This window comes from Rhodamnia argentea, chromosome 4, assembly GCF_020921035.1.
Source record: "Rhodamnia argentea isolate NSW1041297 chromosome 4, ASM2092103v1, whole genome shotgun sequence".
In the NCBI taxonomy this organism is placed as follows: Eukaryota; Viridiplantae; Streptophyta; class Magnoliopsida; order Myrtales; family Myrtaceae; genus Rhodamnia; species Rhodamnia argentea.
In genome coordinates, this window is record NC_063153.1 from 30,245,568 (window position 1) to 30,271,438 (window position 25,871).

Consider the following 25,871-nt stretch of genomic DNA (forward strand, 5'->3'; position numbering starts at 1 on the left):
CTTGCTGTTGGGACTAAAGTGATATTTTTTTCTCTAATTTAGCACTTAAGTGATAAAAAAAAAATTATTGGTACTAAAGTGAGCGCCGTACACAAATATTGACACTTGGAATGTCCTTATGCCCTTTTAATCCATTCCACCAGACTTTACGAAAGTTCACGCCCATAGAGATCCTCTGCTGGTGAGTCAAAGACAAAGAATTCTGATAGGTTCTTCAAACTTGAGATATCATTCCAAAAAGAAGCTTGGTGACACTCGAGGGAATCAGCGGAATGCATTTCAAAGCAAGGCATCTCGAAGAGTGAAGAGTCTTCCAGTGAGGAAGCGCTCCTAATTCGGGAGGTAGGCTAGTAATGCTTTGGTGAGCCGGGGTCAAAACTTCCAATTTGGATAATCTCCCGATCCACCAAAGCATGGGAACTTCCGCCAATTCAGATGGGCCGGAGATCTTAGGCTTTGTGGTGATGAGCAACAGTAGTTTCGGATTGATCAAGTTGGAAAGATCGGGATCGGCCATTGGTACATGAGATACGATTGCCGGAGAAATCAAGCTTTCTCGAAGCTTTGGGAGGGCTGATATACTCGTCAACTTCAATATTTTTAGATTCTCCGGACTTTCCATAGACTCCGGTAGCTCGGTGATTCCAGCATAGATTAGATCCAGCTCGGTCAACCATCGTAATTTTGTAATGGAGTGTGGAAGCCTTTGCAATGGACGGCCCATAGTCAAAGATAAGCTTTGGAGATTTGTCGGCGCCACAATGGAGTCACGTATGTGTCCAACATTTGTCCCAGCCAATGAAAGCGTCACCAGCAAAGTTAAACCATTGAATGAATCCCCTCCTTTGGCTGATGGTGAAATCTCAACATGAGGATTTTCCGAGATTCTCGACCAAAACAATCAAGAATTTCTCGTATACCGGAATCATCAAGGACAAGTTACGTGAGAGATGGCAATCCACCCAGCTCTTTTGGCGGATAATAAAGACTCACACAACGCTGCAAGTTCAAGAAAACCAAGCGCTTTAGCTGACCGAATGACGAGTCGACTTCGGTCAATTCGTAACATCTTGTGAGAATCAATCTCTCCAACATCGGGAGCCCGGAGAAATCGGGAGTCCTAATCAAGTGCCAACACTCCGAAAGGTCAACAACTTTTAATTTCTTAGCTTTTCGTAACATCAACAAGATAAGTGTCGGTAAATATGTTAAATGAAGATAATGTACACACTAATATGAAGACTTCTCTAAAGCTGAGGGTACCTTAATATGTCTCCATCCACCCCAATCGTGAGTAATTGTACTCCTTGAAAAATCAAGAATGACCAGATTTGTCAACGAAAAATTGCTTAGCTTGAGTATTCGCCAAGGAAAATAATGCCAAGAGAGGCATCTTAAATTGGGAAGGAGTTGGTTCTCGGTCAGTGAAAAATCCGTAGGCGTCGTGATCATGGACTTGTTATGCCAAAGAAGAGTGGCTTGGGATAAAAAACGCTCAACTATATCACAAGAGAGGGAAGCGCTATCCACATGAAGGAATCTTAGATTTGGAAGAGCCGCAAATCCTTCAAGAGTGAAACGATACTTTGACCATTTCTCAAACTTCAAATTGAGGGCTTCAAGCTTTGCATTTCTCTAATTGAGCAAACAAGAAGAATTTATGAAAGAAGGATGCAATTAGTCAATTAATAGATAATTGGGCGTATCTAAATATAATAAGTTCGCTCTCATCATTCTTATAGACCAATTTCGAGAGGTGATTTTCACATTTGAAAATTAACACTTTATGAAATGTTTTAAAATACGTGGAATTTTTAAAATATGTTGATATAATTGTGATTGTTTTCACTGAGGGGGAGAGTGCCCCACATTACTAAAATGTGAATTCTAGAACACAAACGAAATGGGATCCAAGATTTACCTTCTCGCTCAGTAATATCTCCAATGCGTGCTTATGATTCCATAGCCTAGTTTGCTTATTTAATTCGCCCCCCACTTTCTTGAGAAACAATTTCTCTACCGAGATATTTGAGTTGATTGTGCATCCGCAACTTATTACCTTCTCCAATTTTTATCAATGACATCAACTAAAGAACTTCAAGACCTTCTATTAGGCATAAGCCACAGTCTTTCCATATGTATATTACCGTATTCTTTTCATATCCATCGAAAAGGCAAGCTATATCAAGAAATATTTATCCTTGACTAGAATCTAGTGCGTTATAACTTATCATCAACTTACTTCCAATTCCCTTGATATGACCTTTTTTCCATCTCACCAAGTAATCATCCCGGATTTCTTCTTTTTGTCCACATATTGATAAAGTTGAACTCATAACCTCTAGAATCAATGGAAGACCTTCGGCTATCCTCACAATTTCTCTAGATTGTTCCATCTTCTCAATTCGAGGGTGATCTCTTCTGAAAACATGCTTGCTAAATAGTTGAATGGATCTATCGGGATCCAAACCACCAACTAAATAAGTCAATTTTACTTGGAATGCACGTGGAACATTTATATTTCTTGTTGTTATAAGTATCCGACTTCCTGGACCAAAGCAACCTCGCCTCCCTAAAAGTGCAGTCAATTGATCCTTTTCATCAACATCATCTAGAAGAATAAGAACTTTCTTAGTTGAAAATATCTCTTCTATGGTCATTATTCCCTTGTCCTTGGAATTGATACTTGGGTGTCCCTGTTTCGAGAGGTTTGAGATTAGTCGAGCCCGCAAACACTCAGATTCCTTTTGAATGTGAAGTTTCTCTAACATCAGCAAGAAAACAACAGTTATCAAAGTCCCGAGAAAGATTGTTGTAAACTGCTTTGGCAAGAGTAGATTTTTCGATGCCACTCATTCCATGGATTCTCACGATCTTTGCATCGTCAATCTCGGTGCCTATCATCCCCGGAACTTCTTTCACACTATCATCAACACCAACCAAGAAGTCACTACCACCAAATAAGCCTTCTTCAGCTCACTTAAAACCTTGGTAATAATCTCTTTGATTAGTTGTCCTTCGTGCCTAAAGAAGAAAATGACAAGAAGCCCAAGGCAAAGTAGAAAGTACGTTAGAAGAGACGAGCCGCAACCTATGGCATTAGGAATTGATAGCGATCTGTGGAAGCCATGGAATGCAACAAGAAGTGCAACCGCAAACGGAACATTCCACACTGCATTCTCGGGAAGAGTAAATTTACGGACATGCTAGGCAGATGCTCAAACCTTGTGCAGCATTCAAACAATTATGCGACTGTCAAAGTACGGTACTTGATCACTACATCTTGCTAATTAGAACAAAAGAGGTATTTCTGATTTGTAAACAAGCTTCTCCTTCTCAAAATAGATTTACCATTCGACCAACGTTAATATGCACGCTGATTGCATAAAGATGTAAACTTGTTATATCATACTTTGTGTCATAAATATATAATGTCATATTAGATTGTTGGCACACTACTCAAACAAAGGGAGCCAGCATAGCCACAATTTTTCCAAGTTCACGAAAGGGAAATTTTTAACTGAATCGCCTTTGAAGTCGTGGCGTCAATCAAGAGTGGAAGATAATTAGGTACCCGTTAGCCACGTTTTCTACGTTCCATCCCTTTAACCCTCCAACCTCATTGAGAGTAGCTCTCCGATTTCTGACGGTCTCATAGTCCACTCAGCTTCTTGTTTCCGTGCACAAGCAAGGCCTCACCGTAACCTTTGATTTGGTATTGAACCTCGGATGGTTCGACATAGTAGAAAATGGGCATGATTACCTGTCCCCTCCTTTTCCAACACTCCACCATCTTGGCCACCTCCTTTAGACACCATTTACTGAAAGCATAATTTTTTTATAAGATGGGTATGGGGATCTTCAAATGTTCAATCGTCCCGAGCAGATCCGGGCCGATCTCTTCGCCGATGCAGAGTTCTTCATCATCTTTGTATGTCCGGACTCCCGCATCGGTGGGATGGGTGTAGAGATGATCGGTGAAGCCCGTGCGCATGTCCGGTCCCCTGAAACTCAAGAACACTTCATAGTCGCACCCTTCCATCTCGACCGGTTCCAAGGAAAATGAAGCACCAAAGTGGTACCGGTTCAGCAAAAGCAGATTTCTGAGCTCAACAAAGTCGAAAGTAGTGGAATTGTAGAGAAATGTTACTGCAAAGCAAAACGGGTATGACCGTTTATAATTTATCTTGTTGATGTCAAGAAAAAACTTCCCAGGATCACAATCGTCAAGGAAGCGAGGTTTGGGGAACCCCACCTTTGTCCGGCAAGGCAGAGCTAAAGCGAATGATATTTATAGATATGGGCTGACCAAGTGGACCTATGAAACTTGAAATACGTCTGTAAAAACAATGGTCATGCGTAAAAAAAACAAAGGCAAAAGATAAGAAAATTGAGGAACAAAGGTTTAAAATGACATGAAAAAGAGGGAGAAATGGTACAAGTGAATAGATGAATTCTAGTGCGACTTTAGTACAAAGGAAAAATGAAAAATTGAAGTGCGACTCTCCTTTTTGTTATACTCTCTCTACTCTCCCTCACACAATTTGAAAACACTTCTTTTGTGACGCCCTGAAATTTCGACGTCTGTAAGATAATTGGACTCGGTTTAGGTCCAATTGTGAATTCCAGTTTGTTGCATAAAATTGAATTTTGGGGATTTAAATAACAATAGTTGGATATTTTCTAAAACACTGGTCAAAATAGATTAGACTTCATTAGCTCGGTCGTCGCGCAGTAGGATCGAGACCCTTGTGCCCGAGCCTAACCCTAACCAAGCCCGAGTTGTGAAAAGACCAAAATACCCTCCGTCGATCGAGCCAAATGTTTAACCAGTCCTAAAATGCCAATTGACCTTTTTACCCCTCATTCATGCACTAAAAGTCAAACAATTTAAATCCTAGTAGGCCCTACCTAGTCACCTCACCTTTTCAACCACCAATCAAATCCCCATCCGATGCCGGAGCAATCCTTGATAGCGTCGAAGGGCATTAATAATTTTTATCTTTTCAAGAGTAGTTGAGTAATCTTTAGATTTCCAAGTCCTATTAAATTGTGTCGCGCCTTTCCTAAGAGTCAAGTTGTAGTTCCTAGACTTTAATTGTATTTTCTATTTTCCAAGTGTCTTTCAATATTTCCTAAGAGCCTCATTTACTCAAGCTTGGAGGGTTGTTCCATGCTCGCCTATATAAGGGCATTTCGATGAATGAGAACGGCAGACTTGTTGAATGATAAATTTATTTGAGCCTTTGGCTTGTTAACAAGAATGAGTTCTTGTTTCTACTATTATCCTCTGGATGGATTCCCTCCGGTGGCGAGTATTCTATCCCTTAATTCCTCACTTGTGTTACCTCCTATTTCTCTACGCTTTTCGCCCGGCGTCAAGTTGGTATCAGAGCATCGGGTTCAATGGCTGGTCATCTTCGATGTGGACCAAATGTTGATTCCCCAACGGCTTGACAGAGAGACCTACGAGACGTGGAGGTGGATGATTTAAGGAGACAAGTGCAGCAATTGCGGGAGCGTTTGCAACGCTTCGAACATCTGGGACATGATGATCTACGTCACGATTCGGATGGTGTTCCCTCCGACGAAGATGATGTCAATCCCTTTGCTACCACTCGAAGTGATGCTTCTAGTGAGGAGAGGCTTCCTCGACGTCAGCATCAAAATCCTCATGGATTTCATCGAGATTCATATGTGAAGATTGATATTCCTGAATTCGAAGGGAAGCTTCAACCCGAAGAATTCATGGATTGGCTATACACAGTCGATAGGATTTTCGACTATCAAGACACACTGAATGATCGAAAGGTAATGCTCGTCTCCATTAAGCTTAAAAAGCACTCGTCTATTTGGTGGGAGCATTTGAAGAAGCAAAGATCTCATAACGGAAAAATTCGTATCGTCACATGGGAGAAGTTACGAAAAGAATTGAAGAAGAAGTTCCTACCAATAAACTATCGCCAGAATACTTTCCTCCAATTCCACAATTTGAAGCAAAAGGAGCTGTCCGTGGAGGAATATACTGCGGAATTCGATCGTCTTATGATGCTCTATGATGTTTCCGAGGCGGAGGAGCAAACCGTTGCTCGGTACCTTGGCGGACTTCGATATGAGATCGGTAATGTTGTCCAACTTCAGCCTTATTGGACTTATAATGATGTTTGTCAACTTGCTCTTAAGGTTGAACAGCAACTTAAAGAGGCTCGTGCGAGTTCACGATATCGAAACAAAGAAAACTATTCTAAAGGGGAGAGTTCTTCTCTTCCTAAATCAAAAGATATCGCCGCGAAACCCGTGTCGAAGAATAGTGGAGCATCGAGTTCCAATCGCTCTAATTCTATCAAATGTTTCAAATGCCAAGGGTTTGGACATATTGCTTCTGATTGTCCAAATCGTAAGATTGTCTCTTTGGTGGAGGAAGAACTTGAAGAAGACAATCACGAAGACTCCCCTAATTTCGACGAAGAACCAGAGGAGGGAGATGGGGTTATCTATGGCGACCACGGAGAGTCTCTAATCCTTCGTCAAATCTTGAATGCTATTCCCGACGAAAACGGTACGTGGCTTCGGAATAATATTTTTCACACTCGATGTACCTCTCATGGAAAGGTGTGCGATGTTATCATCGATGGACGAAGCTGTGAAAATGTTGTGGCAACAACGATGGTGGACAAATTGTGCCTTAAAACGGAGAAGCACCCACAACCATACAAGCTCTCTTGGCTTCACAAGGGAAACGAGGTACGAGTCGATAAACGATGTCTCATTGATTTTTCCATTGGAAAGAAATATTTCGATGAAGTATGGTGTGACGTTGTTCCCATGGATGCTTGCCATTTGCTTCTCGGGAGGCCTTGGCAATTTGATAGAAAAACAAAGCATGATGGGTACAAAAATACTTATGCTTTCGAGAAAGATGGAGTCAAGATCATCTTGGGTCCTTCCAAAATGGAGAGTATTCCTAAACCATCTATTGGGGAAGGAAATAACTTGCTCTCTAAATCTGAAGTTGATAAAACTTTGGAGGATTCGATGGAGACATATGCTCTTGTGGTGTTAGAGGAGAATGAAGAACATTACGATGTTCCTGCTCAGGTAACACCTGTACTCCGTGAATTTTCGGATGTTGTTCCGGAAGAAATTCCACATGGTCTTCCACCCATTAGAGATATCCAGCATTGTATTGATTTCATTTCGGGAGCTGTTATTCCTAACAAAGCAGCTTATCGAATGAGTCCAAAGGAGCATGAAGAGCTACAACGACAAGTCGATGAGCTTATGGCTAAAGGTATGGTGAGGGAAAGTATGAGTCCTTGTGCTGTCCCCGCCCTTCTTGTACCGAAGAAGGATGGTTCCCGGCATATGTGTATTGATAGTAGAGCGGTAAACAAAATTACTATCAAGTACCGCTTTCCTATTCCTCAGCTCGATGATCTTCTCGATCAACTCTATGGTGCTACCATTTTCTCCAAAATTGATCTTCGGAGTGGATATCATCAAATCTGGATGAGAGCTGGAGACGAATGGAAAACCGCTTTCAAAACCAGAGATGGCCTCTATGAATGGATGGTTATGCCTTTTGGCCTCTCTAATGCTCCTAGTACTTTTATGCGCCTCATGAATCATATTTTCAAATCATTTATTGGCAGCTTTGTTGTTGTTTACTTCGATGACATTCTTGTCTATAGTTCGACACAACAACAACACTTGGAGCATCTTCGACAAGTTTTTCGGGTTCTGCAGGAGCAAAAATTGTGTGCGAACTTGAAGAAGTGTCATTTCTTTACCGATAGCCTTATCTTCTTGGGCTATGTCGTTTTTGAAGAAGGCATCAAGATGGATCCTAGCAAGGTGGAGGCGATCTTGAGTTGGTCGGTGCCATCATCGATTCATGGTGTCGGGAGTTTCCATGGCTTGGCTTCTTTTTACCGTCGATTCATCAAGCATTTCGGCACCATCATTGCTCCTATCACATAATGCTTGAAGGGAGGAAATTTCAAGTGGACGAAAGAGGTACAGCATAGCTTCGAACTCCTTCAAAAGAAGGTAACCGAGGCTCCTATTCTTGTACTTCTAGATTTTACTAAAGTCTTTGAAGTTGACCGTGACGCCTCTAATGTCGGAATTAGCGTGGTTCTTAGCCAAGAAGGAAAACCACTTGCGTTCTTTAGCGAAAAGCTAAATAATTCCCGTAAGAATTACTCTACTTACGATAAGGAATTTTATCCTATTGTCCGGGCTTTGGATCATTGGCAACATTACCTATTGTTAAAAGAGTTTGTTCTTTATTCAGACCATGAAGCCTTGAGGTATGTAAATACTCAACATAAACTCGACACTCGACATGCCAAATGGGTGAGTTTCTTCAAGCTTTCACTTTTCTCATCAAACATAAAGCTGGAGTTCTTAATCGTGTTGCGGATACATTAAGCCGTCGACATTCATTGCTTTCCACTATGAAAGTGAACGTTATAGGCTTCGACATGATCAAGGAGCTTTATGAAGATGATCAAGATTTTGGTAAGATTTGGAAAGATTGTTCCAAAGGTCCAATTCAGCAATTCTTTCTGCAAGATGGATTTCTTTTCAAGAATAGTTGTCTATGCATACCAAGAGGTTCTTTGAGAGAAGCCATTATCAAAGAAGCTCATGAAGGAGGCTTAGCGGGTCATTTCGGAAGAGACAAGACGTACTCTCTTGTCAAAGAAAAATTTTATTGGCCTCGAATGGAGAAAGATGTCATGCGGCATGTGGATCGTTGTCGAACTTGTCATATTGCCAAAAGTCATGCTCAAAACACTGGTTTGTACACTCCATTGCCAGTACCAATGGCTCCTTGGGAAGATGTGAGTCTTGATTTTGTGGTTGGCTTACCTCGAACGCAAAAGGGTAAAGATTCAATCATGGTGGTCGTTGATCGATTCTCCAAAATGGCGCATTTCGTGCCATGTAGCAAGACATTGGATGCGACTCATATGGCGAATCTCTATTTCCAAGAGATTGTGAAACTTCATGGCATTCCAAAGACAATGACTTCCGATCGGGATTCCAAATTCGTCGGTCATTTTTGGCGTACACTTTGGAAAAAGCTCGGCACAACTCTTCAATTTAGTTCTTCTCATCATCCTCAAACCGATGGGCAAACTGAAGTTGTTAATCGAAGTTTGGAAATTTTATTGAGGAGCTTAATTGGAAGTAATCTACGACAGTGGATCTCATTTTGGCTCTAGCTGAATTTGCTTACAACCGTTCTTCTAGCCAAACAACCGGAACAAGTCCTTTTGAAATTGTGTATGGGAAAAATCCTATTAGTCCATTGGACTTAGCTCCACTTCCCATCACTCATCATTTTAGTGGAGATGCTGAAGCACATGCTGATTATTTAAAAGGGCTCCATTCCCAAGTTCGAGAAAGAATTATGAAGCACAATGCCAAGTATCAAGAAAGATCGAACAAGCATCGACGGCATGCGGCTTTCAAAGAAGGAGATTTGGTTTGGCTTCATCTTCGAAAGGAACGATTTCCTCGAGGTCGTCATGGAAAATTAAAGCCTAGAGCTGATGGACCTTTCAAAGTTCTACAAAGGATCGGTGACAACGCATACAAGATTGAACTCCCTGGTGAGTATGCTGTTTCTGCAACGTTCAATGTTGCCGATCTTTCTCCTTACCATGAAGAAGACAACAAGGGAAACTCGGGGACGAGTTTTCACGCAGCAGAAGCGTCTGATGCCGGAGCAATCCTTGATGGTGTCGAAGGGCATTAATAATTTTTATCTTTTCAAGAGTAGTTGAGTAATCTTTAGATTTCCAAGTCCTATTAAATTGTGTCGCGCCTTTCCTAAGAGTCAAGTTTTAGTTCCTAGACTTTAATTGTATTTTCTATTTTCCAAGTGTCTTTCAATATTTCCTAAGAGCCTCATTTACTCAAGCTTGGAGGGTTGTTCCATGCTCGCCTATATAAGGGCATTTCGATGAATGAGAACGGCAGACTTGTTGAATGATAAATTTATTTGAGCCTTTAGCTTGTTAACAAGGAGTTCTTGTTTCTACTCTTATCCTCCGGGTGGATTCCCTCTGGTGGCGAGTATTCTATCCCTTAATTCCTCACTTGTGTTACCTCCTACTTTTCTACGCTTTTCTCCCGGCGTCACCATCTACCCATCCCATCAAGAGTACCTTTTTCCTACTTCTTTCTCCCTCTAAATTCTTTCTCTCTCTCCCCTCTCCCTCACCTCTCACGCCCGACCTCCTCCTCCCTCTACCTTGCGGTTTTGCACCAGCTACCACCCCCGTTTACTACTGCTCCGGCCATCTCGCGCTACCGGTTTGTCCATCCGTTGCCGGCCGGTCGCTGCACCATCTATAGTCCGTCCCTTGTCACCATTGCCACCCTCTTTCCCCTCCTCTCACCTCGGTTGTGTCGCAACATAAAATTAGGCTAATGGATTATCAAATTAATTAAATTAACTAACCTAACTCAAACCCTCCCAAGTCCTACCAAATCGTAACTTAGGTTCGATTCATGAAAAATTATTTAATTGTAGCCGCCACTAATCATTTACGGTAAGTTGATTAGAAACTTATATAAAATAGCGGGAGAACTATTTTATCTCTACGAACCAAAGAAAGTGAGTTCGGGGACTTGGTTACATTAATTTGAAAAATTAATGCCATTTCGGTACCAATTTCATGAAAAAAAAATCCCTTTCGATTGATCAATGTGATTTGATTGATTTTATTAGAAAAATGTGACATGAGGACTGCATGATAAAATGTTTTGATTTTTTATATTTTTTGTATTTTCAGATTAAATACTAGAAAAAAGAAACATTGAAAAGCAAACAAAAATTTGAACAAAATTAAACAAAAATGCCCATAATATACCATTAAATTCCGAATTTTTTCAAAAAATTCACTCATTCCCAAAAATCTGGGTCAAAAAAGAATTTTTATCCGCTACATCCTCGAAGATTCAAGCCAGTATGCGGATAGAGGAATAAGACGACAACGTCCCTTTTGCCAAAGGGAAAGAACACGAAGTCTTATACTAAATTGCTATCCCATTCCATAAGATCATAGCTAAGATGTGCAATTTAATTTTCCGAAGGCTCTAGGCACATAGGGGAGCATATATTATAAGCATATTTGTTTAAAATTGTGCAAACTTTATAACAATCAAAAAACAAACAACACGACAAAAATAAAATAAAAATAAGTCCATTGAGCTTGAATTTTCGAAAATTCAAAGAGGGGTGGCTAAAATTGTGAAGTGAGAGCCCACCTTTCCTCATCCAAATTTCATTCAATTTTAATTTTAGAAAATTATCTTTGAGGATTAGAAGAATTAATTTTCAGATAATTCTCAAAAAAGAATTGGGCAAATATTCAATGAACTCAAATATTATCTCTAACAATCAAGTATCATAAAAAAAAATCACAAGATGAAACTTATTCGACCAATAGATAAATATCCACAATAAATCACATGTTAGAGATGATCCTTAAGATCGGAGAGCACATCCGTAGCACATGAGATAACATCAAACAACTACGAGATAATATAATCCAAATGAATATGATGGCTCAAGGCAAGAATTATCTCCATTACACATAACAAATCTAATCATGAGGATATATGCACGCCAAAAATCTGTTTTACCAAAGTTCTGTCCCTTTTTTTTTGTTTTTTTTTTTGTTGGGCCGATTGAATAGCTTATTATTTCGAGGAAAGACATATTTTCAAGTTCATTCTGTCACCCAAAAAAAATCAACATAGAATTCAATTCGTGGATCAATTTGTCTAAAAAAAACAAACAGGTTCTTGTATAAAAAAATCAACTTCCGGTTCAAGCAAGAATTCAACAAAAAGGTTTAATTTTTCCTTTGCTTTAATTGCAAATCACATGTGTTCAAAGGGATCCAAGAACGACAATGCAAATTTCCAAGCAAATATGCATAGATTATCAATTAAAAGTCCAGAAAAATTACCTCTTTAGCAAATTTCCAGCAAACTTTCAAGTTAGGATCCACGCCCCCAAAGACTTGTGCTTTTGAGCCCAATTCACCACCAATATATTTCGAACAATCAGATCTGGACAGCGGTGAAGAGATTGAGCGGCAAGCGTGGTCTAGCGTTTTTTATCAAACGAAACTCCCTGGTTTCACCGGAACCGAATGGCAATGGTTGGAGACTTCGGGGATAAGCGGCCGATACGCACAAGGGCTACTGGTCGGCGAAGATCGTGGTTGTTTCACTATGGAAGAGAGGTCGGCATCGATGCGTTCGGCGAAAGGAGGAGAGACCGAAGAGCCCAAATCAAGCTTGAGTCGAAGAAGATTGTCTCGATTGGTGGGGGAAACAATCAAACTCTTAGATTTTCTCACGTTATGCTAGCTCTATGTGTGCTCAAAATAATAGGAATTCCCACCCTCAATTCTGACGTGAGTCCCCCTTTTATAGGCGAAGTAGTCTTGGATTCTCAAGGAAGAGCCCCCGATTTCCTTAAGCTATTGTAGTTTATATTGTTTCTTCCCCCTCCTTCTGCTTTCTTCTTTCTCACGTCGATGGACACATGAAAATATCTTGAGAATTCTTTCTTTCTTGTTTTAACACAAATTGCGTTGCCCTTTACTTGTGTAATCATATATTTTCTCTCTTTAGATATTTCATTCAAAATCCACGTCCTAAATGATCGTATTCTTCCCAAACTATGAACCACTTATGCATGAGAGTGCAATCTTTCGCAATTTACGGCCATGTTCAGAAGATCAATGGCTTGATTGTCACGTTCATGCGAGCATGTGGGCAAGTTTTAATGATTTTGTTAGTGCACAATCTTCCTTTATTTATTATTTATTATTTTTACCAACCAATTCTTGGGCACATGTACATTTTCCTTCCAATTTTTTCTTTCAATCAAATTGCAAGCTGCACGGCCAAGAAATCGATTAAATTTCAGAAGAATTGTACTAACTTTTTTTATTTGTATTTGCCCTAGGGATAGTGCTATTTTTTCATTGGGATTTTCGGAGCGCACATACCCCGCTCCCGTGGACTTGATAAGTTTAAAGTTTCACTAAGCCAATCTCAAGCACGATTAACTAAGTTCCGAACTCACATTTAAGCATGTCCACCGCCAATCTAAAAATGTGCAAATTTATGCAAATGCTCCTACTATCTATGTGCAATAGATGATTTTTTTGTCGATCCCTAATTTTCATGTGAAAAACAAAAATCAAAATTTAGGTGTCAACAGATTGTTCTTGGCGACCACCTTTCCCCGACACCTCCTCACACGCCCACGCTGCCTCCGCCTTCCATCACCCAACCCCTGGCCATCCTTCCACGTCCGACACCGCCTCCCAACTGCCAAACCTTCGTGCGGTCCCCAACAAGTCTTACCGTCGTCTTCGTCGCTGGCCTTGCAGAGCTTGAGCATCGTGATTTCTCCTTCTCCCCCTCTACTCGGCTACAGCTCCGCCGCCTCCGCCTGTTGTCCGGCCTTGTTGCCCACCTCTTGTCACCCCATGGCAGTCCCGAACTCCTTCGCTAGTTGTCCTGTCATGCCTTGCCGTGAGCCGCCGCCGCCGCGAGTCGTCGTCCCCCGTATCAAGCCTCCGTTGCCGTCGTTAGATTGTGAGTTAGCCCGTAACTCTTGGTTAGGATACTAATTATGCTTAGGGATAGGTAATTAGTTTATTAGGGTGTTTGGGTAGATTAATTAGGGTCAGTTTAGATTAGAAACTTGGTTTATGCTAAATGACCCTAATTAGTTAAATTAATCTAGTTAGCTAGGGAACTGCGGCTATTTGGTGATAGATTGATTGATTATGTGATTACCTTTGCTTGATTGCAAGCGAGCAATAGGCTAGAAAAGAGTGTACAATCGATTGACGAATTGAATTGATTAAAATCGACTTGACACTATGAAACGGGCATTAATAAGCATAGTCGGATTGAATACTCGTAATTGAATCAAATGATGTCGGTTCAATCAATCGTCCGTATTGATTAATTGGTTGAATGTATTACCGACTATCGAGTGTTACGGGGTGACTGTTTAGGGGGTTAATCGCCCGGTGATAGTTGCAAGGTCCGGTCTATAACCCTATGCATTGATATGACCACGTGTGGATCAAATTGCATGTTTTAGCATGAAAATAGCCTTAGGTTGAGTCTTTGAGCACGTCTGTATGAGTATTTGACTAAAAGCAAATATGAAAATTGATTGGTTGTTCGATGTGCCCGAATGGTTATATGATGAGATTGTAATGAGATCCTTGACAAGTTCGTACCGTGTCGGTCGTATGGAACCACACGACTTGTCATATGCATGTCAATACGTGCCCGTGCCAATCATATGGATCACATGGATTGTCGGATGCTAGTCGCAGCTTGTGACAGACCAACACTCCTTACAAGAATGCCTATCTGTCATACCATGCCGGTCACACTAGATACATGATTTTCGGTCGTTGTCCCCGGAAGTAAGGGATGATGCCTGATCTTGCTAGTAGACAACGCTAGTCGTAATGTTAAGCCACACCAGTCATGTGCGCCGACCACGCCGATCGCGTGGGTCATCTATTAAGAAATAGACTTCGTGTGGTATCCTATCCATGCAAGTTGATGTGATGCCGTGCCGGTTGGTTGTTTGATGTGATTGTTGAATTAAGTCGAACATTGCATTATGTATGGCTGAAGGCTGGTAAGCTTGCATGTGATCGACATATACATTGTGATTCTGTGTTTGGTTGATAGAATGCTCTAAACGAATCAACACCCTAGTCGGCTTAAGCGTTGACTCACTGAAATTTTTCTCATTCTATTTTTTAACACTTTTAGATCCTAGGTAATGGAGAAACACGTCCGATTTGGTGTCCCTACCGATCAATCTTTTTATATCAACCATTATCCGATCGTGGGCACGGAGCATGCCCGGGAGCACCACGTTACGACAATCTGAATGGACGAGGGGTTGCCTCGCTTAGTGGTTCACCTCTTCAAAGCCTAGTTCTTTTGTGATGAGGACCAGCTCTTCACCCCACTTCGTGGATTTGAGGGGCCACCTAACCCAACCCCTCACGTCCCTACCTAGGATCCGATGGATTTGGATACACCCGATGGGGAGGTACTGGACCCCGAGTTCGACATGGAGTCCGAGCTCTCCATGGCCACATCCTCTTCTGGCCATAACTCTTTATCCTAGGCGTGTAGCAATTCCCTTTCTGAGAGCCCTGTTGATGCTTAGGCCGAGGGTGACGTAGCCCCTCTTTTGGGAGTAGATGAGAGATTAACCCTTCTCAATCGCGGTATCTTTTTGTTGGTCTTGGAGAGCTGCCCCGAAGAATGGGATTGTATAGGCTGGTAGCTCTATATGGTTAACAACCATCTATTCGTATTAATGAATTGAAAAATATCTTTTGGTTGAATGACTATGTTACTTTCCTGTTTTTCTATCACTGTTTGATATTCTATCCGGAAGTTATACGTTTCCGATTGCATAATAAAAGATAAAATGATTGGGTCAATAACGTGCCTAGGACGTTATCCCTCATGATCCGTAGCGATTTGGTAGTGATATTGCATGCTCGAGATTCGGGACACAACATCTTTAGTGTAATTTTGTTGATGAAGTAGGTCGATTCTTGTTGGAGGATGTGGCCAAATGATACAATGTTGAGGTCCAAGGAAGGCAATTACGCAACGGGCACATACTTCTCCGAGTCATTGAATTACTAGTTCACTATTATACTCAACTAAGCCTACATGAAAAGACTATTTAATTTAAGGCAAGGTAATGGCTCAATAGGTGCTTACTGCTCTTAGTCGATGTTGAATTACTAGTTAACTATCATTGCTTATAGCCTGCAATGCATGAGAAGATTAGTTAATTAAATATTCCATGTTTATAGACTTGCTATTAGATACATCAGAATTGGGGAAACTGCTCAATTAGTATTAAATCTATTGTATGGGTGCTAATTTAGTCCTAAATTTTTCAATTTTGTCAATTTAGTTCTAAACTTTTGTGCAAAATAGCCATGTAGGCATTTCAGCTAACGATGTTCCGCATGAGATGGTTGTATGGTTGGCAATGACTGGACTACAATGCTAGCGATTTTCGGCAAAAATTGACCGGAAGGATTACATTGAAATTTCGAGCAAATGTTAAGGATTATATTGGCAACTTAGAAATGCTTAGGATTTAATCGGCATCCGTATAATAGATTGAGAACCGATCGGATAATTTTTTCATCAAAACCAATAAGTTGTCTATTTTTTAAAAAAAGTTACTACCAATAGTACCAAGAATAATTAGGCCAAAAGTTAAAGAAAAGAAGTACCATCGCGAGTGTCTTTTAATTAAAATCATTATTTTTTTTCTTTACTGAAGTTCATAAGTCTATTATTAATGTGCTTGCGCATAAAAAGAAAGCACAAATCTTGGAGCTTGGAATTAAGATTATTAAATCATTTATGTCACACATTTTAGATCTACAACAGAAAGAGTGAATGTATCTTATTTGGTAAATGTAAAGTGGTACGCTAAATCACTTTCAATGGGTGGTTAACACGCGCTGCTTTCATGAGTGACATTTAGGCTAAAGTACATTAGAAGTACCAAAACTTATATACGACACTCACTTAAGTGTCAAAACTTTCAAAACAATTACTTAAGTGCCAAATTTTTTGAAAAACTCTTACTTTAGTGTCAAGTCCGATTTGAGCCGACGTGATGTAACGACTCGCTTCCCTTACGAGCACGTATATCCATAACACGCCGTAAGTACTATCCCAGGATCCACTTCATGTACAACGAATGAAATGAAACTTGCAAGCGAAAAGCGAAAGAAAATAAACCCAACTCCAGTCCATCGTCTCAATACATCCACTTAATGAAATACGGGGAAACTAAAAGACTTTATCCATAAAAAAAAATACAAATAAATAAATAAAGACAGGTCCGTACAAACGATACAAAAAAAACTAACAATATACACAATCGAGGTCAAGGAGACAAGACGACAAACCAAAAATGAAACCACCAAGCCCTAACCTAACACCGTCTCCAACAAAAAGTAGCATCAAAGTCAACTAACAACGGAGACTCTAGAAAGTACTAGTGTCCTCAACTTGACTCGCGTCCTCGTTAGGATCATACTCAGAGAAAGACTCCAACCGCACTTCGATTGAATCCTCGTCCATCTCGTCATCCTCTAAATCCGAAATCTCTATTATTTCTATATTCTCCTCTCCCACTGGTTCTTTTTCGGGTATATTCCTTGAACCTACATTGGATACTTCAACTTCTATCTCATCCCTGGTAGGGTGGCACCAAGAAGGTACAACCCCTTCCGGCACATCTTGGGACCTTAATTGTTCGGATACGACCCTGTTTACTCTACGGAACCATGCCTCGAACCTCCGAGGCTTATAAGATGCTTCAAGCTCATCTACCCAAACCACAATCGTCCTTCTAACATATACTACATCTCATCCTTCAGGAAACTCCTTAATATACCTAGTCATTTCTTGGGGTTCACCCGATCGGACAGGCAACATCTTCAATTTCTAGGATCCGAAAAAGAAAGGTCCCACGACGGGGTGAGATTTACATCTCGGTAAGGTAAGTTCTATCCCTAGTTTAGACCGACAGTTCATTCGGGTAAAAGCAACATAAGCTATATGTGCATAGTAACGTGATGCATACAACAACCATACAAAGTACATGCATAACGATAAGTATCAATTACTCAATCATGTCAATATATCTCATCACTTTACTTAAGACAGGTGCACATAACGAAACCAAGCCACGCCTTCCTTTCTTTCCACCTTCATTCGATTCAAGCCCGCGTGTGAAACGCCTCAGGCTAGGTCCGCGTACTTACGCATCGGACCGTCTCATCGATAAAACCCACGTAAAACGCCATCAGGATTTCAAATCATCTCGGGCCTGTGTCGATACATCATAATTTCCGTCCCACGTCACTTACGCATTAGGACGTTAGCCATTTCCACCCCGCATCTTTACGTATCGTGGTACCACAATTTCTCAAGCATGCCAACAATTCATCATAATCATGACTTCAAGTTCAAATATAGCTCACACATAGATCTAACAATAAAAGGCATGCGAGAACATAAATTTTCAACAAACAAGAGGCAATCAATACATATCAAGGCTATTCAATGAGTCTTTAAGCAATTGGCACAACACTATATCATATATCAAACAACATCACCGTAACTCACCAAAATTTGCATAATCCTCATCGTATTCACCCAATTGAGCCCAATCGTTCTAGCCAAAGTATAAGAACTTTCTTACCTTAAGCTTAAATTAGCAAAACTCTTCTTTCCTAGCCCTTAAACACCTCGACTCCCACAAGTTCAGAACAAGGCAGCAAGCAGCCTAGAGAAAATCAATCAATTCATCAATATTCCTTCGTCTAAACACCAAATCATCGATCATACACTTCCTCAACACATCACTCCACACCCTAACATGCCTCAAGGATCAAATTAAATCTCAATTCCATCATAAGCAGCCCCCTCTAACTCAGTAAGAACATAACCGAAACAGGTTACCCCCTGTTCTGTTTCAATCCAGCTCAAATAGTCCACAACTCAACCTAATCCTTCAATTTATCCATCAATATCCTTGCTAACACCAAGTTCTATGTATTAAGGGGCCTCACCGAAAATTTTGGCTCAAGACGACACCGATTGGTCTTCATTTGGCGCTAATTCCTTCTGATCCGCCATTGGACAGTTTCTGCTCCTTTGAACACAATAGTGGTTCAAGGTCAAAATATCATTCATTTTCGTCCAAAAATTTAAAGCAACATCATAGACATGTCTACTAAACTTCACCAAAATTTGAACTCAAAATTCGTCCGTTTGGTGGTCCAATAAAATACCAACAGCAGCCTACCTCCGGTTGAGTCAGTTTCCAGCGACTCGCTGGAGATTGGCCGCCCTGAATTCCACAGCGGCTCAAATGGTGTACTTCCACATGGAAAAGTTTGACAACAGGCTGATCTTCGCAGTGGTAGGTGGCTCACTGGCTGGTTGTCGACGGTTGAAAGGTTGGACGGCTGGGGAGTTGGCGATCAGAACTGGTCGGGGCAGACTGTTTCTATGCGTGAGGGAGTGAAGGAAGGAGAAAATGGAGGTGATGGTGGTGCTGTTCTGTTCTTGAATGTGAGTATCCAGAAGGTAGAAGGAGAAGATGGCTCATTCTCATCCTAAATTCTCTTAGGTGTCAAGTTTATTAATTGAGCACCTTGGATTAATGACATTTGGCATTGTACACATAATATCACACTTTTCTTCCAATTTTGCCCCTCCAAATTCAGCTGATATAAAGGGAATAATCAAATTACAAGAATGCCCTTGTCCAATTAATAAAAATAAGGTCGAAGCTCCGGGGGCAAAATCGTCTTTTCACACCCTTCGTCCGAAAATCCATTTTTTTTTTCATTCCCCACTCAGCATTGTCCAATCCAAACTCATTTTTTTTTACAAATCTTCATTTCCATTTTTTTTTATTTTTGAGATCCCATTTCGTGATCGATTTCTCGTCGTCCGTAATTTCAATTTATCTCGAACTAACGGGCGGCTTTTGCGTACATTACGCGTATTGACTCTGTGATTCTCATCACACTTAGGAAAATTTAAATCATGGCTATCTTGGTTGTCATGAAATCGCAAGGGTCTATTACTAGTCCCGACGGCCGCGATTGTCATAAATCGATTTAGGGAAATTCGCAAATCATACGTTGGTTATGTGGCATCACCCGCGTCCCAATCGTATAACACTAGCAATGAACCCCTTAATCGTTCTCAGATTAGCCTCAGCTCTAAATATTCCCTCAACGACCCTTATGGTCAAAATGCCATTTTCGAATTGAATTTCCTAGGTCTACGTATCTTGTCACGCGTTAGCCTTTCCCCTTCGGTTAGTTAACTCGCGATTGATCGGATTCGAGCGAGATATAACTGAAATACTTCAACGGATATCTTACGGTCAAAGATCTCGAAATGACAGGAAAATCATACTGTCACACGTGACTTGTCCGAGTTAGCATTGAAGTGAGTGTTTTTCAAAAAAATTAGCACTTAAGTGATGATTTTGAAAGTTTTAGTACTAAAGTGATCGTTTTTAAAAAAAAATGGCACTTAAGTGATTGTTTTAAAATTTTTGGTACTAAAGTGAGCGTCATACACAAGTTTTGGCACTTGTAGTGCACTTAAACCGTGACATTTATCATCACTTTCTTTTGAAAATGTTTTCTTTTATTTTTCCGCTTCTATAGAACTAAAATTGTTACCTTTTAGTTGAAGGAGGAATAATTTTTGTTCTCAATATTAGAAAATCTCTTATTCTCATATTGATCGAGTATACTTTTAGAATTATTATTTCCAGTAATCTATTCCACAAGTCTTTTTCGAGTCCTTTTTAGTTTTTCCCCTTGTTTTTAGATACATAGTTGATGTCGCGATCAAAGAGGACCACAATAAAAACGTTAAGATCGAACCACCATCGGATAATGCCTTAAACGCAATGACTAAGCAGGCGCTCAGAAAGACCTCTAGAAGTGAAAAAGTGAAGGGTAAATCACGTATACCCTAACCCAAATCTATCAATGCAGCGGAAAAAAATAGATCTCGATAGCCATAAACATAACTTGCGGACCATAGCGAAATAACATATCCAAGTCTTGTTTGAATCATTGATCAGAGAAATATATCACGTAGAACGAACATACCTCGATAGCAACAGATTAAGAGCCCCAATCGTAGGTGAGAGAGTATCCGGATCAGCCGATCACTCGTTTTTTGAGAAAACCAAGAGAATTTTTTTAGAGAGTTAGTTTTTGTTTACGATTGATAAAACTTAAGTAAGTTCTATCCAAGAGAGTATATAATCTGCTCTATCTCTTGAAATAGAATAGGAAACTAAACATCCCATTATTCTAACTAATAAAGACTTGTCTTTATTCTAATTTGTTCTATATGGAAACTGATACCATAGAATAAAGACAATTTCCTTTCTGGGCACAGTTAATTCAAACAAAAGGAAAGGCCAATCTTGGAGCTGTGAATTGAATGAGCATTCACCGGATAATGCCTAGAGCGCTAGAAGGCAACGGCTAAACTGTTAAGGCTATTTACTAAGTCAAGGTCAATTAAGCAGTCCATTTCATTACATCAATTATATGAGTTCACTGTAATTACTATTTCAATTGAAGTCACCGACTGAGGAACATATGTCAAGGACCACAAGAAGTCAAACGACTGAGGATTTATTTTTAGTCTCCTCTAGACTCCCCATATGAGCGTATGGAATATATGAAACGGCAACAATGGCCGGAGCACGGGGTACAAATTCGTCCGGTCTTGATGACCTTGAATATTTAGATGAATGAATGCTCCGTCAAAAAAAAAAAAATTAAAATGAACTTGTTTAAGTTCGAGGTCTTAGTGAATCCAAGTTCTAGATGAGTTGAGCTCCGACTCATGCAATTCCATTGAAATGCTTAATCTTTCTCAATTGAAACATTTTAAGAGAGTAAATGCTAGCCATTGCGAAAATTTTGTTGAGTTCTTGAAAGGCTAGACCTTTCACAATTTATTTATCTAAAGCAGTTGAAGGCTTCTTCTTGCAAAAATCTAGCTGAAATCCAAGGCCATATGGGGCTCTTGGAAACGTTAGATGTGTCGTAATGCAACTCCATTGAAGGGCTGGACCTTTCACAATTTGATCATTTGAAGCTATTTAGATGATGCCCTTGCTCAAATCCACTTGGGATTTGAGGCTACAGTAAGTCTTGGTTCTTGGAAGAGTTGGATATATTAATACACATCCATACAAAAGGATGGAGATCCCACAAATCAACGGTATAAAAAGGTTGGCTATTGCAAATTGCAAAAACCTAGCTGAGATTCAAACAATTGTTGATTGAAGTGGTCAAAAGTGTTGGATATCTCTTAGTGCAATTCTATTATTAGGCTGGATCTTTCATAGTTAAAATTATCTGAAGCAATTAAATGCTAAAGAATGCGAATTGAATTCAAGGCCTTGATAAGCTTGAGTTCTTGGAAGTGTTGGATGTTTCTTTGAGCAAGTTCCTTGGAAGGTTGGACTCTTCATAATCAAAATGTCTGAAGCAAGAGATGGTTCAAGAATGCGAAAGCCTACATGAAATTCAAGGGCTTGGTAAGTTGGAGTTATCCGATATCTCGTGGTGCAAGTCTCGTGAAGGCTGGACCTTCCGCAATAAACTCTTTTGAAGCTATTTGGTTGTCAACTAGTTGAAACTAAAGGCCGTGGTAATCATATGAAGCTGTTGGATGTTGCATTGCAGGATGTCATTATCTGGTGGAAAATTTTATCCTCGTTGTTAGAAAAGTTGGATATCTTTTACTGGAAGTCCGTTGGAAGACCCGAACGATCTATAGTTTAGTTTATGAAGCTTTTGACTACTACAAATTGCAAAATCTAGCTAGAATTCATGACCATTATATGTAGGGGTATGCTCGTAAAAGTTGAATATCGCTGGATACAAGTCCATTGAGAGGCTAGATCTTTCGAATTTAATCGTTTGGAGCTATCGATTGCAGGAGTTTGCTAAAGTCTAGTTGAAATTGGGACTTGATTGGATTCTTGGAAGAGTTTGGTATCTCTAGGGGCACCGACTATGTGAAGTGCATAGTCGCTCGCTATTGTCCGAAATCTGCAAAATACTAGTGAATTATTGAGCTACGCCCAACAACAGCCCAAACAAGAGTAGGGGCATTGTTTGGTAGGTGGCCCCTGGGTTTAGCCCAGACTAATTAAATTTCATATTTAGTCAGGCTTTACTACTCTAAACCAATCACAATGCATTCTTTAAAACTTCACCTAATCCAACCCATGCTCGAGCGCATCTGCCTCGGCGAGGTTGACCTCACCATATATAATGGGGTCTTTGCTATTCTAAAACCTTAACAACCCATTCTTTAAAATTTGGCTGATTAGTATACAATTCAGCCCTTAAATATTTTGACAAAAAAAAAGCCCTTAAATATGAGTTAAATAGTGGACCTTTGACTTATTTTGTAAGAGTGAGCAGTGCCGTAAACAAGAAACCTATCCCGCATATCCTAAAATCTGAAACCTACTCACAGATTTCGGGTTCTACCGAGAATTGACCAATTTCTTTCTTTCCTTTTTTTTTTTTTTTTTTTGGTTTCATTTTTTAGTTGAGTAAAATGAAAGTGAACGCAACAAAAAAATTTAAAAGTTTTCTATTTATCAATAACACCAATCTATAAAAGATGAATCTGAATAAACAATAAAAAGCTCAAAGCACGTACCCTAAGACTTAAATTATAGAACTTCAGTTGTCAATCATTCATGAAAATTTGCTTCAAATTCTAGCCATTGGAAATCAAAAGAAAGCCAAAGTGTAGAATGAGAAAGCCAAAGTCTATAAGTCAATTCCTATTTTAGGATTTTTTTGGTTTCCAGTCCTCTTCCCGATTCTCGGTCCTCCCAAAACTTGTAACCGGACTGGTTCTTCGATTCCCCGTTTTGTCCTAAAATAATGCTCTCCCCTAGCTATTTTGACATATCTTCTTAAACCAGGAGAAATGTCAAAAAAGTCCTAAACATATTGTATTAGTGCCAATTAATTCTTGTTGACACCTAAATTTTGATTAATCTTTTTAGTCATTCATTATGCATAAAAAATTAGGAATTAATTTTAATTCTTACCAAAAATAATCAGATCATTTTTCATATTTATTTTTAGCATCATATTGCTTTACATTGCATTTACATTCAATCGGATCAGCGGTGGAAAATGAATTGAAATCGACGAGCGGTGGACCAAAGCTCAAAGACCAGAATTCGGCCGACTAGGAAGCAAATCCAAAAAATTCATCAAGTTCTTGAGGTCTAATTTGAGCTTAAATCAGCCCATTTAATGTTAAATTTGGGAAAATGCCTTTTAATTAAAAATGCTCATTAATTAAGGGAAAAAGGCTTTACGGATAGAATATTGTCTTCGGACCAAATTGCGATTATCCAAAGTTGAGGGACAATTTTACAAATAATGAAAATAACGCGAAACCTTAGCTCACTATTATAAATAGGTGCTTTAGGGTTCACATCAAAAGGAGGCCAACAATTGCAATACACAGCCAGAAAAAAAGGTCATTCTTAGAGTACCATAGAAAGTATACGGCAGAGAGAGAAAGCAATGGGGAAAGGAAGAGGGAGTATTGCTTGTGGGTACGGATTTTTTCATGATCCATCTCCATCAATTGATGCCCACAGTGACCTAAGAATATCACATGGTCCAACCAAAATTCACATTTGTTGAACTAGGCATAGAGCTTATTTTCCCGCAGCGTTTGTAAGGTCGTCTTCAAATGCTGTGCGTGTTCCTCTTCGCTCTTCGAATATGAACACGATAATGAGTGGTCAAGGTGTACCTTAAATACCCTATTCATCAAATCCATGAAAGTTGTCGGCGCGTTCGTCAATCCGAATGGCATCACCGTGAACTCATAGTGGCTATATCGAGTTCTGAAGGCCGTTTTCGGAATATCCTCCCGCTTGATTCTTAATTGATGGTGTCCAAACCTTAAATCAATCTTAGAGAATATTGATGCTCCTTGAAGCTGATTGAACAAATCATCCATTCTTGGTAGAGGATACGTGTTCTTAATGGTCACTTGATTTAACTATCGATAGTCGATGTAAAGACGCAATGACCCATCTTTCTTTTTCACAAACAAAGCTGGCATGCCCCATAGTGACGTACTTAGTCGAATGAAGCCCTTATCAAGAAATTCTTGTAATTGCACTTTAACTCCTTTAATTCTGATGGAGCCACTCTATACAAAGCCTTAGAAATTAGTTCCATACCCGGAGCTAACTCAATGGTAAATTCGATCTCCCTCTCCGGAGGCAATCCTGGTAATTCCTTTGGAAATACATTCGGAAATTCTCGTACCACTTGAATATCTTCCAACTTAGGTCCTCCTTGTGACTTGTCCTCTACCATTGCTAGATATCCATAACAACCGTCACTAAGGAGTTCGGTTGCCTCGATTGCAGAAATTATGAGCATCGAACATTCCCCTCCGTTTCTGACGAACTCATAATTAGGAGATTCTGGTGGATTGAAATAGATCACCTTTTGGTAGCAATCTACAGTGCCCCATTGTTGTTTAAGCCAATCCATCCCAATTATGACATCAAAGTCATACATATCTAAGGCGATCAACTCTATCTTCCCTTCTCAGCCATCAATGTCAATTCTACCATCAATTTGAAAGCTTCACCCCATAGAGAAACTTGTAGGTTCGTTCTTCTAATCATACTCCTCATCAAATATTTAAGAGTGCAGTTGCGTCTATCGGCTACTCCATTTTGTTCGGGACTTTTAGCCACGATAAACTAAGCTACTATCCCAAAATCCTTCAAGTATCTAGCAAATGGCCCTTAAGCTGTCCAGCATCGCCATGTCTACCATAATGCTCACCACCTCGGTCCGATTTGACAACCTTTATGACTTTTCCCAATTGTTTCTCGACTTCGATCTGAAAAATCTTGAACTTGTCAAGAGATCGGACTTTTCCTTAATCAAGTATATAACCATATCGGGAATAGTTGTCAATAAATGTATCAAAATAAATTTTCTACATAAGGTTTCCATATAAGGTCTACTGATATTAGTGTGAATAACCTCTAATAAGTCAAAACTTTGGACTGCATCTTCTTCTTCATCTTAGTCATCTTACCTCTACAATAGTCTACGTAAGTCTTTAGGTCATATTTAAGAATAGGCAAGATGTCAACCTTT

General features: G+C 39.9%; 1 protein-coding gene and 1 long non-coding RNA gene across 2 annotated transcripts in view; both read right to left on the minus strand.

The window, feature by feature from the left end:
- Positions 1–214: 214 nt before the first annotated feature.
- Positions 215–25,871, minus strand: part of LOC115748840 (disease resistance protein RPV1-like) — a 41,376-nt gene continuing 15,719 nt past the window's right edge. The window contains exon 5 of the mRNA XM_048278131.1: positions 215–838. Within this exon, the coding sequence (XP_048134088.1) occupies positions 215–838 (624 nt within the window). The remainder of the gene's footprint in view (positions 839–25,871) is intronic.
- On the minus strand, positions 1,479–2,859 carry LOC125314767. The gene is made up of 2 exons (XR_007198200.1): positions 1,922–2,859; positions 1,479–1,635 (listed from the first exon to the last, which is right to left on the minus strand). It is a non-coding gene; the product is annotated as an uncharacterized LOC125314767 (long non-coding RNA).